Here is a 20,236-nt window from a genome sequence, read left to right as displayed (position 1 = left end):
GAGCGTCTAGTTGTACTTGGTATCTCTAAACGGCGAAGGCTGTGGTTTAGGGAGCGTTTGATTGTAAATGGAAATTTTGAACGACGCAAGTTGTGGTGTGGGGAGCGTTAAGTTGGAAACCTTCGAACGACGCAGACTGTGATCTGGGGAGCGTTTGGTTGTATATGGAACCCTTTGAACGATGTAGACTTCGATCTTGGGAGCGTTTGGTTGTATATGGAACCCTTCAAACGATGCAAACTTCGATCTTGGGAGCGCTTGGTTGTGTCTAGATATCTTTACGTTATGTGTTTGCACATGTGAAAAGTGTCATGTTGTAGCTAACGTGGCGTTAGGTATCCCGCCTAGGGAGTATGGTTTCCCTTAGATCTTGCCTGTGCTAGGCTAATGTGTAAAGCGTTTTTGTGAAGTAGATGCATCTAGTGCATCAAAAGCTCCAAATTGGATGAGGTTGCCTGGGTACGTGATCTTAGTGCATCGAGACACCGCTTGACAGGCATTGCCGCACTAATGAATGATGTTTTGTAAGGGGTTAAGACTCGCCGTCAGCGCGTGCTCTTGCTTGAGGTAGCCATAGAGGCTTTTGAAGCTCTCAAGGTTGCAGCGAATGAAGCTCCGTGTTTCATCCTTGCCTCTTGTGTTGATCCCTTCGAGTTATGCACAAATGCAAGCAATATCGCCATAGGACTTGTGCTTAAGCAACATGGCCGTCCAATTGCATTTCTCGGTAGGAAGTTAAACAGTGTAGGAAAGAATTACTTAGTGTAAGATAAGGCTTCTCTTTGTTATTCATTCTCTCAAGCGTTGGAAGCATTTTTTGTATGGTAGAGATTTATGCTCGTACAGATCATCAAGCCCTCAAATGGCTCCAGTCTATGCCTAGTGCACATTGGAGTCAAGTTTCATAGTTTCCATTCAGAGAGTATCTTTTGATAGCATGAAAAATTAGTATGTAGATTCCAAGTTTGGTAAGCAATGGTTGCATGCTCTTGCGGCCCAAGGCCCCAACAACTACTTCATTCGTGATGGTCTCTTGTATTTCTGTCACTAAAATCCGCCCGTAGGGCGGTAGACTTTGGCTTTCACCCAAATTCTTTAATTAACCTTAGACTTTCACACACATAGAGAACTTTGCAAAGGTAACCCGCGACGGGAATTAGCACTTGAAGCACATACACGGCTCGGAGGCTAGAATGCTCCGAGCAGACGCCGACAACTTGTAGGCCCCTTTCGGTATTTCTTTATTTTTTAAGAGGGTAAATTACAAAGAAGAGTCCTTGGAAATCTTTACCTGTATCCAGCTAGATACCTCCTGTTCTGACAAAATTTCTGCAACATAACAGCCCCAAAACTTGCCCAAAACCAATTCACCTGTTGGAACTCACTTCCACTGACATAAACCCTCTGTTTTCTGCCCAAAAACAGTAAATGCAGCACGCTGTATTTATTGTTTTTTGCCCTGTTTTCAGCCTTAAACAGTCCTTGAATTGTCCTCTAACAGTGGGGCACTGTTCCCCATGGTTCTAGCATCCGTATGGCTGAAAAATAGTCCAAATTCAGCGCATAACCAGCGCTGAAAACGCACCTGTACGGTGAGGTTATCACCCTCACCGGTGACTGCTTTTGGAGCAGCAGTTAACTACTCCTGTTCCTACTCAGAGAGGCTCTTGCCTCAACAAAAACGCATATGACCACACAACTGTACTTGAGTCAAATGAAGAGCCCTCTTGAGGGGCATCACATTACTGCAGTTAGGGGAGAGAGAGAGCAGTGTAAGGTGTGCAGTACATGACTTCTTGCACTACACTGCACATGAGAGGGAAAGCTTGCAGTCAATAGCTCTTAGCCTGTGACAAAAACGTGCAAATGAGCTCTCCCAGATAGAAATTCAGAGCTACCTCTCGCTGCATGAGGAAGTTCATGAAAATGTGTCACTTGGCACGTTTACAAGCAATTTCCCGCTTTGGGCTTCCCGCTTAAAAATCTTCTTATTGGTTGCCCAGTTGACTTTGCAGTAGAGTTTTAAAATGTTCCGCTTGTCATTCCAGAGGTAATGACGCGAACAAATTTTATGGTCCAAAATAGCAGTTCCCTAAATTTTAGGGGATGCTTCCGCTGGACTCCCACTGGTCATCTGACCATGTATCCCCACTGGGACCGCATCCAAAAATGCTATGTGGCCCAGCTGTCGGGTACTTTCCTTTGGTGACCCCACCTTGGCATTGTGCCTTTATTGAGTTCACTTCCTAGTATCCATCAACTTGCTAAGTGCGACGGGGGACCTATATGATCTTGAGCTGAGCCTAGACATCCTCTGAGTTCCAGTACCGACCAACTTCCCGTCTGCGGGTGAAACTACCGTTCACATTGGCCATACAATGTCCGACCATTTGCAACTTCAAAAAGAGGGTCTCAAAAATTAAACAAAAATCATTGGAAAGAAACCAACAACTAAGGTTAGCAGTTGCCACGTCCTCGTGACATAGTTAATAGATGCCATGTTCTCATCACGTACCTCCCTCTTGAAATTGCAAACGTCCTCGATTGCATACCATAAATACATGCCACAGATGATCTTGTGTTGTTAGCACTCTTTTATCATCACATGTATCCGCAAGAAAGGCCGTAACACATAGATACAAATGACTTAATGAGACCTTCATACTTTTGTCCTTTCCATCTATTACACTGAATTCATATGTACATTTGATGTGCTAGCTCTATCATTACCCCTCCTTTGCACATGTTGGGTTGGGGCATAAGTAGGCTGTAAACCAAAGGCTTCAAGGTAAAGTTGCAATACATTTGGTGACTGTGACAGTTCATGCTCTTCCATCCACTTTGCATCCATAGGTGGATAGTTCTTGAACTTCACCAAATAGCATCTTGTAACTTGTCGTTTAACTTTCCTGTCCTTATGTGCTAAAACTTGCTCATGTACCAGGATCTCATCAAGTTTCTCAACTTCTGGCTGATCCTCATCTGGCATATCTTCTGGCACATCACCCACGAAGGGTCTTAGAAGACTCACGTGAAACGCATTGTGAATCTTCCACGCACCAGGCAATTTCAGCCTATAAGCTACATCGTTGGTCTTATCAAGCACTTGAAAAGGCCCATAGTAACGCATACTGAGCTTAGGAAACAACCGTTCCTTGTCCTTCATCTTCTTTAATCTTGCCTTCTCAAACCTTAACAGAACCCAATCACCAAGCGATAACAACAATTCACGATGGTGACGATCAGTATTCCTTTTTTGCTTTGCTTGAGTCTTCTCCAAGGAAACTTTAATTTTCTTATACATTTCATCCATGTTCTCAACACATCGATCTGCCTCAAAGATCTTGTCCTTTTTATGCAAATTGGGAGGAACCTTTTTGCCACCTTCAACAATCTCAAAAGGTGTCTTGCCAGTCGACGAATGCATCGTATTGTTGTACGCATACTCAAGCATAGGCAAATATTGTCCCTTATTATCTGAGACATAGCACTTGAGCAGATATAAGAAAGTAGAATTAGCCTCTTCTGACCGTCCATCAGTTTGTGGATGAAACGAAGAAAAGAATTTGAGCGTAGTGCCCATGTTCTCAACAATCCTCTCCAAAACAAACTTGTCATGCGAGGATCAAGATCATTGACAATTGATTGTGGCATACCATGGTACTTGAACACATTGTACATGAATAAAAGTGCCATCTGATCAGATTTTATCTTCTTCCTAACAGGGATAAAATGGGCCTGCTTGCTGAACTTGCAGATAATGGTCCATATTCCATCATTCCCTGTTGGCGTTCTTGGAAGATCAAAGATAAAGTCCATAGCAATGCTTTCCCATGGCTTATTCGGAATCGGCAGTGGTTGTAACAACCTTGGTGCCTTTTGCCTATCAAACCTGACCTTATGGCAAATCACGCATGCTCGCACAAAGGTATCCACATCTCTCCTCAAGGTAGGCCAATAGAAAAATGATTTGCAACAAGAATGAATCTTAACGAATCACACAAATAATTCATACATCCATTCAAGTTCACAATTACTATAATGTTTTAGTTATATTTGATATTTATGTATATACTTATGTCTACTATGTGGGTCATATGTAAATGTCTAACAATATCATGCATGACTATTACAAATGAGATAACACACATCTGCAATCTGATGAATTTATGCAAGAGGAAAGAGGACGAAGATAGCAAAAATGATGAATCATGACTATGTGTTTTCTTGATTTTTGAGAGAGCGAGCGAGCAAGAATGACATATTGGACTGATTCATCAAGAGCAAAGAGGACCACGTAAGCGCATTGTCTTTCAAGAAAGTGACAGCTTTCCTGATCTTAGAGGCCTCTGTAAAATTCCCTCCTGCATAAGCTGTATAAAATTGTTGGAGGAAAGTAAGAGCCTTTGCCTTATCCTCGAAGCTGCGAAAGTGCTAAACTTTACAGTTGCACCACCTTCTTTGTAAGCTTTCAGCTTTTCCAGTGCCCCCAAATGTCATAAGGAATTGTTTGCAACATGGGCACTGTAGTAGGGATCATCGGTGCGTCTTGGCCATTGACATTTTGCGTCATAGGTGCCATATCTGGCTGTTGTCTAGAAAAACCAGCCATGCCAAAACGACCCTGTGGCACCCCAAACTGGCCCTGGTTGCTTTGAAAGCCTTGGTGCATGCCGATGCTACCATACATGGAGTTTGCATACCCCCAAACACTATTCCTGGCATGTACGGCTGACTTCCAGGCGCATAATTAGCCATGCTCTGGAACACAGATCCACCTCCGAAATACCGTGGGTGGTGGAAAAACTGGATGCATTGCCTAGTAACCAGTTCCCTGTCCATTTAAGACAACATGCGGGCTCTGAAAGGTGGCGGGCTGAACTGGCATAGCTTGTGGAATGGGCGTCCTAACCACCTGTTCAAGGGCGGGAGGAATCTGTTTTGGAGCCCCTGACTCTGCAACATGCGAGTGCTCCCTATCCTGCTCGGACGCACGAAGTACTTGGGCTTGAGCCTCAAGTTTCAACAAGCTCTGTTCGCGGTGTAAGTTGCCTATTTTGCTGCGGCATGGTGGCGCTTGCAAGAACTCCATAAACCTTGGGTTCTACACTAGTTGTGAAAACACATTCACCGCGGTAACTGACCGAGTCCTGAACGCATCATCCTCAAGTTGCCCTGTTATAAAGCCCTGTACCGGAGGAACATTCACATCAACAGGAGCAAACAGACATGGCCGTGAACTCTCTTGCCAACCTTGAATATTGTAGGAATTTCCTGTCCGTCCTTCGAAGAGGAGCCCTCTTCCATTACATCCTTTCCTTTGTCGGCCATAGTGTAATCCCGTGTTTTTGTACTCTGTGTCTTTACCCAAAACAACCGAGGCTCACTTCTTGAGGAAAAAGTGATTTATGTCCCGGCAACAGAACCATGAAACCGGCCCGTAGGGCGGTAGACTTGGGATTTCACCCAAATTCTTTAATTAACCTTAGACTTTCACACAGAGAGAGAACTTCGCAAAGGTAACCTACAACGGGAATTAGCACTTAAAGCACACACACGGCTCGGAGGCTAGAATGCTCCAAGTAGACGCAGACAACGTGTAGGCCCCAAAATTGGCGCCCCTTTCGGTATTTCTTTATTCTTTAAGAGGGTAAATTACAAAGAAGAGTCTTGGGAATTCTTTACCTGTATCCAGCTAGATACCACCTGTTCTGACAAAATTTCGGCAGCATAACAGCCCCAAAACTTGCCCGAAACCAATTCCCCTGTTGCAACTCACTTCCATCGACATAAACCTCTGTTTTCTGCCCAAAAACAGTAAATGCAGCATGCTGTATTTACTGGTTTTTGCCCTGTTTTCAGCCTTAAACAGTCCCTGAACTGCCCTCTAGTAGTGGGGCACTGTTCCCCATGGTTCTGGCATCCGTATGGCTGAAAAACAGTCCAAATTCAGCGCATAACCAGCGCTGAAAACGCATCTGTACGGTGAGGTTATCACCCTCACCGGTGCCTGCTTTTGGAGCAGCAGTTAGATACTCCTGTTCCTGCTCTTAGAGGCTCTTGCCTCAACAAGAACGCATATGACCACACAGTTGTACATGAGTCAAATGAAGAGCCCTCTTGAGGGGCATCACGTTTTTGCACGTAGGGGAGAGAGAGAGCAGTGTAAGGTGTGCAGGACATGACTTCTTGCACTACACTGTACATGAGAGGGAAAGCTTGCAGTCAATAGCTCTTAACCTGTGACAAAAACTTGCAAATGAGCTCTCCCAGCTAGAAATTCAGAGCTACCTCTCGTTGCATGAGGAAAGTTCATGAAAATGTGCCACTTGGCACGTTTACAAGCAATTTCCCGCTTAAAAATGTAGTGCTACCTCTCGCTGCATGAGGAAAGTTCATGAAAATGTGCCACTTGGCACGTTTACAAGCAATTTCCCACTTAAAAATCTCATGACTGGTTGCCCAATTGACTTTGCAGTAGAGTTCTAAAATGTTCTTCTTGTCATTCCAGAGGTAATGACGCGAACATATTTTATGGTCCAAAATAGCAGTTCCCTAAATTTTAGGGGATGCTTCCGTTGGACTCCCATTGGTCATCTGACCATCTATCCCCACTGGGACCGCATCCAAAAATGCAATGTGGCCCAACTGTCGGGTACTTTCCTTTGGTGACCCCACCTTGGCATTGTGCCTTTATTGAGTTCACTTCCTAGTATCCACCAACTTGCTAAGTGCGACGAAGGGACCTACATGATCTTGAATTGAGCCTAGACATCCTCTTACTGTATGTCACGATTGTGACTATGTTAACAGCAATACATTTACTCCTAGTTGCAGATACGCGAAGTGCCATGCCAAGGAGGACCCCTGCGCTTGGATGGTCACACCCCTTCACCCAAAGGACGTGTCTCTTTGCCAAAAGCCACACTCCTTCGACGACTGGTCACACCCCTTCGCTCTACGGGTGCGACTCTTCGCCCAATGGTTGCAGCTCTTCGTCGAAAGAATGTGTCTTTACGTCTAAAGTCGTGTCTCTTCACCAAGAGACGTGTCTTTTCATTTATGTCTCTTCGTCTCCTATATAAGGAGCCCTTGTATCACACATTTCAATCAATCAAACACAGAGTCTTCTAAGTCTTGTCTCAAGTACAGTTAAAGTTTCTTAAGTCTTAATCATGAGTTTAAGTACTTATTTAAGGATTAACACCTAGAATCCTCACAGTGGTATCAAAGCAAATTTTTTTCCCGGGCCTTTGGACTTGGCGTCTACCTAGCCTCGCTGTTGCTGACCCTACCCGCGACACTCACCTCGTGTGTTGTATGGCCGCAGAGGAAAGATGGTGTACTTCTACTACGCGTATGAGGTAACTTAAATTTATATTGTTCCAATTATATACATAAAGGATACAGGAAAGAACACAGATGTGTGTGGTGTACCCGGTGACGGTCTGGAAAGTCCCTACGGGAGGCCTCTTCACCAGATTGTACCCCTTCGTGTGTGTGATGGCACCCCTTCATGCAAAAGGGCACCAAGCTGGCATGTGGCCACCCTTTCCCCAATGATCGCACCCCTTTGCCTACAAGGGACACACGTACATACACCCTTGGTTGCTGGAACGCTAAATTCAGAGCCTGATCCCTGGTGCCTTTTCACCTCGAACGGACACTCCCTTGTGAAGAGTTGCATCCATTTGCACAGCGCTTCAATTTGCTGAAATTGCTGGCTGCTGAAAATGGCAGCGATGGGCTGAAATTATTGAAACGCTGGGCTGTGTGCAGCGCTGGAATAACCTTACGAGTGGGTTTACAAACAAATCGCTGGCTGGGTTGGGCTGCGCTGCGCTGCTGAAATTTCTCTACGTAAAAAAAAAATCAAGCAATGTGACCTTTACAAAGATGCCACAAATTTATTGAAACCTCAAGTGGCCGGCCACACTTGACCGGCCTCCCCCAAATTAACCCAAATTTTTAACCCCATGTGAAAACACCCATATTTAAAATAAAAAAAAAACTCCATGTGAAAGCCTCTTCACGTAAACTTACCTTTATAAAAATACGCTGCGTCTCCCTTGCTTTGCTCTGTGTGCACCTACTGCGCAATATATTTCGTACACATGGCCGACGCGAACCACTACGCAAATTTTTCCCGATGAAATTTTGCGGGTAAATTTCCGTACTCAGAGCCGGAAGTAATACTTATTCTCGATACTCCAGAACCCGAACAATTGGCAGCACCCGAACCAAAGGTTATTATTCCGGATTCTCCAGCTCCAATTCCCAGAATCTGTTCCCAACCCAGAACTTACACCTGTTCTAGTTCATTTAAGGCGTAACCATGCCAAATTCTCAAGATGGAGGTGGTCATCTGACGATGCCCTTACTCTTATTAAGGAGCAAATGGCCACACTTTCCATAAGCCTCGCATCACTTCACACTCGCTTGGATGAGATGCACACGGAAAACACTTCTCGAAGTCGACCTGCTGTTTCTCGAACTACAAATGCAGCATCTTCAACACCTTCTTCCGAAGCTTCAGTGGACGAACCAAACGAACCAGACCCAACTGAAGAGGTAGACAATCGCGAACTTCAATTACTTTATAAAATTTTTAATGCTGCACAGAAGAAGAAGCTTGATGTTAAATTGCCGGAACCATACACTGGTCGCCACGACAAGCGCGTGCTGGACCAATGGCTGTTCAAAATGGAGATTTACTTATCGAACACGGACTTGGTCGAGAGTAAAAAAGTTGCACTTGCTAGTTCTCTACTCAAAGACACAACATTTCTTTGGTGGCAATGATGGGTTGCTGATGGTAAACACACACCTTCTTGGGATAAATTCCGGCGTGCTATTCGCAAGGCGCTCGAATCTGCCAATGCGGATTTTCATGCCCGGTCCTCTCTTCGCCACCTGAGCCAGACAGGTTCCTTGGCCGCGTACATCACAGAGTTCCAAAGGCTAACTCTGGAGATAGAGACTCTTAGTCCCTCTGATAAACTTCACAGCTTTATCGACGGACTCGAACCCAACCTGAAGGATGATGTGCACAAATACAACCCTACCACTTTGGATGCTGCAATTGCCTATGTGGAGCGTCTTGGCGATAATCGACGCCCTACACGGAATTTTCTTCCTGGTAACAGATCTTCAAATAGCGCTCGCTTTTCACAGAGCGATCGTAGAGACAGCTATAGCCAAAGTCAGCAACATCAGTCTCAGTTCAGACAGCAAGCAACGCAACCTTATTCAACTTCAAAGTTCTGTTCTCAAGATCGACAATCTGAAAGCAGATCTTCTTCACATGTTCCTCCACTTGATTGTGGTAAAGGAAGTGATTTTTCTCAAGATCGGCATTCCAATACTCAGCAAGGCTCTTCGTCAAATGCATCTTCAACTTCAAAGAAGGAAGGATTATGTACAATTTGCAGTGGTGATCATAGATGGTATCAATGTCCAAAGAGACCAAATCCGTCTAATTTGAAAAGAAATTCCAACGCGGAAACATCATCGAATTCTGAACAACCAGATTATGCTAAGGATAAAGAAAAATCTGTGGTCAATACGATTCGTGTCTCAGAGGATACGAGTATTCTTATGAAGCATGCCCAGTACAATTCTTCAGTTTTGGAGCCTCTCTCAAAGCAAGTTTTGAGTCTTCTTGGAACTATCAATGGTCGCTCCATCAATATTTTGGTGGACAGCGGATGCTCGAATAATTTCGTCAGCACTCAGATAGTTCAACAGCTTGGCTTACCAACTCAGAAGACATCTCACTTATATGATGTGGAATTAGCAGATGGGTCAATTTTGACTTGTGATCAGACAGTTAGACAGTTGCAGTTCGAGATTCAAACTTATGCAGATCAACTGGATTTTGAAGTCATGCCTTTATCTTATTACGACATGATTCTTGGTCAGCATTGGTTATTCCAATATGATCCAACAATTAGCTTTCGAGGACATACTATCAATTTGTTCAAAGATGGACGTGAATTGACTTTACACGGGCTTTCTCATGCGGAAAGAGTGATTCAAGCCTCACGTGTACTAGTCAATTGCAAACAACATGATACAATGGATTATGAAGAGAATATGATTTCCGATGTAGATGTAGATATTATTACTGATGAATTTTTGAATTCATTAACTTCTCCCGAATCAATTGATGAAGACAAAGATAAAGATATAGTTGCAGATTCCGAGTCTGAAGACGACTATGCTTTCTTTGATTCTTTATTGGACGATGATGATATGCCAATTGCAAGTCGTGAACCTGAAGATGATTCTGAAGAATTTTGGGATTTATTATTGGAAAATGGTTACAGTCTCAAGCCAAAATCCTCTCCAGTGATTACTAAAGTTGAAGTTACCCCATCTGAAGAGTACCTTGAGAAGATTTCCTCTTCCCCAAATATTTCGCAGTTACTGGAAGATTTTGAACCAGAAATCTTACATCGTATAAAGGATTTTGAAGATCAACCTCTTGTTGCAGTCAACCTGATTAAACCAGATTCCTCTAAAAAGTCTTTGAATAATGCAATGACATGGGATTTAGCAGTCAAAGCAAAAAGGTTTCGCAAGAAGCAAAGGTTCAAGACAAAGGTTTCTGATAACTCAAAGACTGAAGATTTTCGAAGATTCAATGCTTTTCCAGAGTTCTATCAACATTAGAAGTCATTTCTTTGACACGGGCTCTCATTTTAAATTGGAGGGAATGTCACGATTGTGACTATGCTAACAGCAATACATCTACTCCTAGTTGCAGTTACGCGAAGTGCCATGCCAAGGAGGACCCCTGCGCTTGGATGGTCACACCCCTTAACCCAAAGGACGTGTCTCTTCGCCAAAAGCCACACTCCTTCGACGACTGGTCACACCCCTTCGCTCTACGGGTGCGACTCTTCGCCCAATGGTTGCAGCTCTTCGCCGAAAGACTGTGTCTTTACGTCTAAAGTCGTGTCTCTTCACCAAGAGACGTGTCTTTTCATTTATGTCTCTTCGTCTCCTATATAAGGAGCCCTTGTATCACACATTTCAATCAATCAAACACAGAGTCTTCTAAGTGTGTCTCGAGTACAGTTAAAGTTTCTTAAGTCTTAATCATGAGTTTAAGTACTTAATTAAGGATTAGCACCTAGAATCCTCACACTGTACGAGTTCCAGTGCTGACCAACTTCCCGTCTGTGGGTGAAACTACTGTTCACATTGGCCATACAATGTCCGACCATTTGCAACTTCAAAAAGAGGGTCTCAAAAATTAAACAAAAATCATTGGAAAGAAACCAACAACTAATGTTAGCAGTTGCCATGTCCTCGTGACATAGTTAACAGATGCCATGTCCTCGTGACATTTACCGTTGTTGTGTATTATATTGCTTAATTGCACGATGCACATGATGCACTCACGGGTGGGCACTGAGGCATGAATACCACTTTACAAAAAGTTAAAAGATTCTTTTATTGGCCTAAAATGTGAAAAGATGTGTTATAGATATATCACTCAGTGTTGCATTTGCTTAAAAGTAAAAGTAAGCAACAAGGGATTTTGATGCTGCTGTCTATTTCTGAAGACTCATTTCATGACATTTCCATGGATTTTGTGACTAATCTTCCACCTAGCTTGCATTCAAGGAATACACAATGTTTAACAATCATTGATCGTTTTTACAAGTTTTTGCATGTTCATTCCTTGTAAGGCCACAATCATAGAACAAGATGTAGCACGTTTGCTCATTAAGCAATGTCATCTTCTTTGTGGTTTGCCAAAGTTTATTGTGTCAGATAGAGATGTCAAGTTTACATCACATTTTTGGCATGCACTCTTTGAAAATTTTGCCTCTTAAGTTTAATTTTTCATTTGCATTTCATCCACAATTCCATGGTCAAACTAAGATTCACAATCAGTTAGCCTTCGTAGTTTTGAAGTCTGATGTGCATGATTAGAGTCTCAATGGAGCATTATTTCTTGCTAGTACAAGCAATTTTGAACGACTCCTATTCCAATCATAGTAACAAGGGAATGGCCATTTTCAGGTCTCCGTTCCCCGTTCCCATCCCAATTTCCCGTTTTGGATTCCCGTTCCGTGTTTCAAACATGAGTATTTGAAACAAGGAATGGCATTTCCCCGTTCCCCGTTCCGATTTCCTGTTCCGGGTAACTATGATTCCAATGCCATTGGTAGAACTCCATATGAGGCAGCATTTGGCCGTCTGTTCGAGTCTTTGTTGTGTAGCTCAGTCAGTTAGTTGCTTGATGCTAATTCTGAAAGCCAGTCCTTGGACAAATTACTGAGAGTGTAAAGCTTTAGCTAAACAAGGCTATTCAGGCAGGCTAACACGCATTGTCAAGATGTCACTATCAAGGAAGGGGAAAATCACTCAGTATCTCTCTCCTCTCTCTAGTCTATTGCACATCTCTCTCAGAAACTCTCATGAGGTAAAAGGAACCTTGAACACGCACTGAGTTCTCGTCTTGAGTTATCACCATAAATCACTTCCGCTGCACTCTCTCTCTCTCTCTCTCTCTCTCTCTCTCTCTCTCTCTCTCTCTCTATGTGTACACACACACAAACACACATACACATGCACACACACGTGCATGGAAGTATGTGTGTGTGTGTGAATTGATTTATTTATATACACCATAGTAACAGGGAATGGCCGTTTTCAAGTCTCCGTTCCCTGTTTCTGTTCTAAGTTCCCGTTCCGAATCCCCGTTCCGTGTTTCAAACGTGAGTACTTGTAACAGGGAATGGCGTTTTATGGCAGTTGCCGTTCCGCGTTCCCCGTTCCGGAAGAGTTTATGTGTTCTCTCCATGTTGGTGCTTGAAGAGTGGTGTTTATGGGCTATGATGCTAAGGAGAAAGTACCTTAATCTTGTGTTTTCAGTATGTTTTTGCTGGCTTGAATGTGGCAGAATTCTCAATTGTGCTGTTGTCTTTTCCTGTAGTTTCTTTCCTTCTTAGGTAATGTAGACTAAAAGTATTATGTTTTGCCAGACTGGCAGAGGCAATTGACCTGCCAGCTCCAGTCATGCCAGAAGATGGCCATACCACTAGAGTAACGACAGGTGAAGATGGCACATCGCCTTTGGGAGGAAAGGACCATCCAGTGCCTGAATCCGTTTGGGATGATGAAGACACGAAATCTTTCTATGAAAGTTTACCCGATTTAAGGTATGCAAACTCTCTGTTTTTTTGAAAGTTTACCTGATGTAAGATACACAAAACTATCTGTTTTTCTGGAAGAAGAGATTTGTGATTGGAAAATTTATGATGTTGCCTAGTGAAACTGATCTTGTTATAGAGAAGGTGGGGTTTGGCCAGGTTACCAAGTTGCCTTTTCTGATGCACTAGTAGGAATATCTGTAAAGTGTGCATTTTCTTAGGAATTTACTCCCAGTGGTTTTTTTTTAGTTTGAAGGTGATATGTTACTGTATAGTCGGGTTGTTTTTTTCCTCGTTCATACTTGAATGAGGACCAGTCAGGTATCTGTTTGGTTTGATGTCTCATGTGACATCACACTGATTGTAACCAAGCATAATGGATATGGATGTCCTTAAAAAAGAAAAGATTGTTTTTTCTAGGTTGAAAGACAAAGATTTTTTAAAAAAGGATTGTTTTTCTAGGTTCTTACACAAAGGATGAGCATGAAATAAAGAACAAAGTCTGCTACTACACTACATAACCATGATTTTTTGTGAAAGTTCGCATTATTCTTGCATTCTTCCATTGGTACTCTTCTTCGCATCTGTTTAGAAGCTGCAACCACAATTTGTTTTGTGGTTGTACTAGAGTCGTGAAATGTTAACATCACGTCCTGGTTCCTTTTAAGACTTGTTTTCTTGTGGCAGCTCTTTTTAGCCTAAACTATTTATTACTAAGAGAAAAAGCTGACTGAACTTCAAGGCAAGTATTTCTTTCCATATAATTAACTTTTTTTGTTGCAAACTCATGTTTAGGGCTTTTGTGCCTGCGGTGCTACTTGGGGAATCTGAGTCTAAGGGTGGAGACCAAGGATCTGTGCAGTCAAAGGTCTTGGATCATCAGGTATGCCAAGGATCATTTACTTAATACTTTTGATTATTACATGCGACTGGCTAAATTAAAGCAAGGCATCTTTATGGGTCTAGTACAACTCCTCGAGGGTCCAACTCTCCCTGAGACTCTGCGTCTAGATGCTCTTTGACGAGTAACCCAAGGGCACTTATAAACTTACAAGGGATGCCCAAAAGCAGAGGCCGAAAGCATCAAATCCCAAAAGTACTTATCCCCGAAAGCTCTGGTTCCCAAAATCCTTGCGTAAAAGCTGCCAAAACTGCCAGCGTAAATTACGGAAATTCATACAGCCCGCCACATTCATCACTGCAACGCAATTTCTAGAGTTTCATACAATCATGCCATGTCAGCAGTCCGTACGGTTCTGCCATGTCAGCAGTGTGGGCATGGTGGTATGGGACCTCAGCTCTTGTGTAGAGGTTAGCCGGTTAGCTGTCGGCTCCCAGCCTTAGGGGTGAGCCCGTATTGACTCTATGGCAGGAAGGTAAGCCTCATGTCTGTTACCTGCGCTCGTTTATGTGTATGGCTTGTCTTGTCATGCGTGCAAGATGGATCCGGCGAGGGACTACTAGTGATCCAAAAGGTCTTGAAAGTCAATGCTTTCCAAATGTGGTGTCAAAAGCACCTGCCGCGTAAATGGTTCAACAATCTTGGCAGTCTTTGATGAATTTCTTGAAAAATTTGGTGAAACCTAGGAAAGATTTCACTTGCCGTATGGTTTGTAAAACATGCCACTGTAGGATCACCTATTCCTTTTCGGGATCAATGCGGATGCCATCAACTGAGATGACATGGCTGAGATACAACAACTCCGCGCGGAAAAATTCGCATTTGGATTGTTTCGCATACAACCTCTCTCGTGGTAGAATACGTAAGATGAGGTGAAAGTGTTGCAAATGCTCCTCAAGTGCTCGATCATAAATAAGTATGTCGTCGAGGAACACGACAACCCACTTTCCCAGATACGGACGAAAGAGGTCATTCATGAAGTTGCGGGAGTGTTGCTCAATCCAAAAGGTAAGACGAGTATTTGGTAATGTCCATACCGTGTATGAAATGCGGTTTTGGGACATCACACTGGTGTATCCGTATTTGATGGTAGCCAGACCGAGATCGATCTTGGTGAAGTATCTCGCATCCAAGAGTCGATCCATAAGGTCATCCATCCTAGGCAACAGATACTTGTTCTTGACGGTGACTTTATTGAGACCTTTGTAATCGCATCTCGCTGTCGTCCTTTTAGCAAGAAGAACAGAAGAACAGGAGCACTGCACCCCACGAAGACTTCTAGTTTCAATACAACCTTGCGCAAGATAGGCTTTTAGCTACCTAGCGATCTTGTCTTCCTCTTTTGGGCTGAACCTATAAAGTTGCTGAGAGACGGGATGGCTATCGGGCAAAAGCTCTATTGTGATCAAGTCGGGCCTATGAGATGGTGGAAGCCCATCTAATAAATTTGATCGATACACATCAACAAATTCTGTTAAAATAAAATCTAAATATCCTTTAACAATAGCATCATGATCGGTGTCACAAAGTGATGATGTGGCATGGCCTAGAGGACAAAGCCCGGATAGAAGAGATCTAAACCCTAGTGGAAGAAGAAGTACCAACGTTGAGGTTCCCATCGTGTGGCCAAAGGGGGTCAGGATCAAAAACCTAACCCGCCCAACTTCTGGAACCTAGTCGAGGGGCCTAAAACCTTATCAAAATAAAGCTTAGGCCCAAAATTGTAGCGTTGATGACGTGGCAAGCAGTACGGACGCCCGCCATCTGTGGCGTGATTTGTGGGGTGTTGCAGTGGCAGCAACGTGTACGAACAACGCTTGCTTTTAGAGCCGGAAGCTTTTCATGTAACTGCTTTTGCTCCTATCTGCTCAAATGAGCTTGGGAGCACTGAGAGGAGGACCCTTGGACATTGTACTTTGTGAAGCATAATAATAACGAAATACCGATAAGGGGCGCCAATCTTTGGGGCCAGTGCATTTGGGCGTGGAACTATGCTGTGTCGCATCGACTCCTCTCTCTCTCTCTCTCTCTCTCTCTCTCTCCAAGTTATTTGCATTTTTTTCTCGTGTGTTGCAGTTGATCTTCGGCTTGGGGTGTCCAAGTCTATTACAGTGGTATTAGAGCTCAGACAATTCTTTTTCTACGAAGGATCCAATCCCCTTTCCCGCAATACACATTGATTCCGACAGTGAATCTGGCAAGGAGGAAACGGTTATACCTACTCGCTTGAGTGAGGAAACCAACGGAGGTTCTATCGGGGGCCGGACTTCTTAGGATTCGGGAGCCGTGTACAACCCCCTTCCGCCGGGCAACCTCCAAAGGATGGAAGCCTAACGACAGCTTTAGGTTGAAATCTGTGCCAATCAGATGCTCAAATATGCCAAGGATTTGCAGTATGCGAAATTTCTGAAGAATCACCGACTTGACGAGATCCATTCGGGATGGCAGGCAGCCATTCATTCACCTCTCAAGTCGATGATGAAAGAGAAATCTAAGCCGAGTGCAGATAAGAAAAAACTATTGCATTTGACAGAGCGGTAGAGCAGCAGGAAATCGAAAGAAAATTCGTGGAGCAGATCGCTCCGACTACTAAGGCCGGAAATCTGCATTCGAATCAGTCACTAGATCCAAGAAACGTATACGCTTTGACTTCATCTTCGAATAGCTTTGAGAGCTCCTCTTCCTCCAAGACGGGAAGCATCGGAGCAGAGAAAGACTCAAAAGAGCAAGAAGAGCTAGAAGAACAAAACAAACCAAGAAGATAAGATTCCGTAAAGTATCTCGGAAACATAGAAAACATTCTGACAGTTCAAATTCGGATGAGTCAATATTTGGAAAGGGGCAGAGATGAGGTTACAGATTGATTTAGCTTGACCATTTTGAACAGAAGGGCGGGAAGACCAAGGACTTTAAAGAGGGTGGGCAACACTTAAATTTGACAGTTTTTCGGGATATAAAGACACCCTTTGTGCTCTTGCCTTTATACAACAGTTCGACATTGTTTCTAGGGAGGACTTTTTCGAACACTTTGAAGTAAGAAGAGCATCTTCCCCTAGTGTAAGAAGTAGAAGAAGTTGTTCCAACCTTGAGGTTTCTGGCGTGTGGCCCAAAGGGGGTCAGTATTAAAAACCTAACCAGCCCGACTTATGGAACCTGGCCGAGGGGCCTAAAACCTTATTAAAATAAAGTGCAGGCCCAAAATAAAGCTGCCTACTTTTTCTGAAATAAAGGAAAAGGAAAAGATGCAATTTTAAGATGTCATTAATGCAAGTTGCAAGATCGCTTTTTTGTTTTGCTAATGGATTTGCTTGTGGGAAATAGGTCTTATTTTTTGGTTTTTGATTGTACTGGATTTTGTGCAGGATATACGTGCTGATGTTGAATCTCCCAAAGCTGAGGGGAGAGTAGCTCACGAAGTAGAGGAGGGGATTCAAGAAAATGATACTATACAGAATTCTTCTTCAGATGAGAAAGGCAAGGAAAGAGACATAGAAAAAGAACAGATTAGAGACAGTGAGAAAGGAAAGGAGAAAGATGCAGATAAGAAGTCAGATAGAGAGATTGAGAAAGAAAAGGTTAAAGGACTTGAAGGAACGAACTTGGATAGTATCCTTCAAAGGCTCCCAGGATCTGTTAGTCGTGATCTCATTGACCAACTCACGGTTAGTAATCCCACTTTGATGGTATGCGTATGTTTTATTTTATTGAGAATTATTGGCTGATGGTACAAAGTGGTAAGCTTTAACAATTGACACCTTGTTTTGCCTGCCCTCTATACACAAGTTTTTATGTATGAATGCCAGGTTTTGAATGAATTATTGTAAAGGTCTATAAAAATGGTCTGTAATGTTGAGAGTACACAGTTAAAGGTTGCAGTGTAAGCACCAAGGAACTGGTGTTGATTCTGTCTGTAAAACTTCCAGTAGGCTCTCTCATCTAAAAGCCCTTACAGATCATTATCGTTAAGACGCACCATTTGCGTGACTCACATAAGGAGATAGCATGGGAGCAAGATGCTTTTGCACAAGAGAGATGGTGGTCTTATATTGCCACTACCTCTTAGGAATTATTTATTATGTCAGTTGTGAAAATATAAAGTTGGTATGGTAGTGCAAGTCCTCCTTGCACTCAAAATGCATAAATAACTTGCCAACCTTGGCAGATGTGTATGTTGTAAATGAATGAATAAGGCCTCAGGACAGCCTAGAGTCGTTCGATATGGACCCTGGCCTCCTTTTTGGGCTGGCAAAAGCTTGGTTCTTTTTTGTTTGCAGAAAAACAACCAAAAATGAAAACCAAACAGACCTAGAGAAAGAAAGATAGAAAAATTGAAATTTCTAGAGAATAAAGTCTCTAGATAGTCACCTTTTCAGGAATAAGATTTCCACAGCCAATTAGACAGAAGCAATTATCAGAGTTGGAAACCCTAGCCTTGAAACTAGTCACACAGCTTTCTTTTCTGCAAGCACCGGAGATCCTACTATTTAGTAAGAATCCCTCCCTCAAAGCATTATCATGTCTACAACATAACTAAAGAGGGGTCAAGCAATAGCTTGGGCCTTCAAAGATACAAATCATTGCTCTAACTTCTCCTTAGTGGATTTCTTTAGGCAATTTTCCCCAATATGACCTTTCTCACAAATCTTTTTCGCCTCAAAAGTGTGAGACTCCCCACCATCTTTAGACTTGTCATGCATTTGTTCCCTTGATGGTTGTCCAACCAAAGCTTCCAAATTTGCCTTGTCAAGTTTGTTTTAAGTGTTTCTTCAGATCCAACACAATGGGAAGAAGCACCTCTCTTATCAAAGTCTCCGTTCGTCTCACAAGCTAATGAAAATTAAATAGAATCCACAATGCTAGGCAAGCTCTTACATTGTTGCACAAGGCTAATCAATTTGTAGAGGGCTTGCCTAGAATCTTTGTAGAAAGTATGGCCTAGAAGCATAGTTGAGCCTGTCACAAGATGGGCACCACGTGCCAATAGAAAAGAACAGACTGAACAGACTTTTAGCACTTCAATAACAATTGAACACTGAGAGAGAGACGACATGCGACACGGAGTGGCGGAATTCCACCCCAGAGAGTATTGGCCCCAAACCTTGGCGCCCCTTTCGGTATTTCTTTATATTGCATCAACACCGTACAAGCCGGTACTCCAGACTCTGCACCTTCTCCAGGAAGCATGCCCGAGAATGAGCCCATGGCCTCATATTTAAAGGCCCTAGGCCCCAAAAGCAGTTTACAATGAAAAGCCTTCAAACTCAAAAGCTTCTAGTCCAAAAGCAATGCTAAAAAAGCTGCCAGCGTAAATTACGGAATTCCGTACAACTGCCAGCGCAAAACGCGAAAATCCGTACAGTTTGCCATGTCATCATGTCAACACAATTTGCGGATGAACAAGCATTCTCAAACATCATTTCTCACTACTCCACTCGGGAGTAAAATCACCAATCATTGAAATCAATATTAAAACCAGAGTCAAACATTTCAAATCGGCACCAAGGCAAGTTCAAAACAGATACCATCCATTTCAAACAAATTTCAAACAGGATCACTAAACAAGTTCTCAAAGAGAATTCAAACTTGAAAAGCAATTTCGACATCAGCCGAGCTCGAAAAGTCGACTGACTTTCCATCCTGAAACCTGCACTTAGATTCCTTCCATAAGGTCGTAGCCGACCACAGCATGGTCCATTAGCTCTTGGACAGACAGTGTTCCTTTGGCGGCGATGGTAGTCCGAAGACGTAGCAACCACACTGGACCTCTAAGGTTATCTGCTCGAGAAGAGACATATACTCAGAGAGTTCAAGAAATTTTCAAGATATAATCTGCTAGGGTTTCCATGGCAAGCATATCAGGATACCCCACTGTGCCAAAAGTTGCACTCCGAAGGAAGATGTTAGAAACCATATAACTTCGGGCAAAATTTTTCTTGAAAGCTTGCCAAGTCCTTGGAAGTGTGCGGCTTGGTAGCTATAGACATCAACATCTGCATGGCAGTGCTTTTGAGAAAAACAGTGACTCGAAACAAACCTTGGATCCTTCTTTTGCAAGTGATCTTTTTGGCTTATGCTTGGTAATACATGAGCGGTGAAGACGGGAGCGCGCCCGATGCGCGATGAAGTAAGGATGGGAGTAGCTAATAAGTCCGGCGTCGGAGCACGA

The 20,236-nt window shown here is 43.2% G+C and overlaps 1 protein-coding gene across 2 annotated transcripts in view; it reads left to right on the top strand.

Moving 5' to 3' along the window:
* Nucleotides 1-20,236, top strand: part of LOC147461258 (regulator of nonsense transcripts UPF2) — a 51,678-nt gene that overhangs the window by 17,177 nt on the left and 14,265 nt on the right. For both annotated transcript variants that reach the window (XR_015187577.1, XM_086508847.1), the window contains exons 7-9: nucleotides 13,002-13,178; nucleotides 13,965-14,052; nucleotides 17,433-17,732. Coding sequence is in view for 1 of the 2 variants with exons in the window: in XM_086508847.1 (XP_086364973.1) it covers nucleotides 13,002-13,178; nucleotides 13,965-14,052; nucleotides 17,433-17,732 (565 nt within the window). In the remaining variant the exon portion in view is untranslated. The remainder of the gene's footprint in view (nucleotides 1-13,001; nucleotides 13,179-13,964; nucleotides 14,053-17,432; nucleotides 17,733-20,236) is intronic.

This window comes from Adiantum capillus-veneris, chromosome 3, assembly GCF_014529385.1.
Source record: "Adiantum capillus-veneris isolate H3 chromosome 3, ASM1452938v2, whole genome shotgun sequence".
Taxonomy (NCBI): Eukaryota; Viridiplantae; Streptophyta; class Polypodiopsida; order Polypodiales; family Pteridaceae; genus Adiantum; species Adiantum capillus-veneris.
Note: the sequence above shows the minus strand (reverse complement) of the source record. Positions and strands in the feature narration are given on the sequence as shown.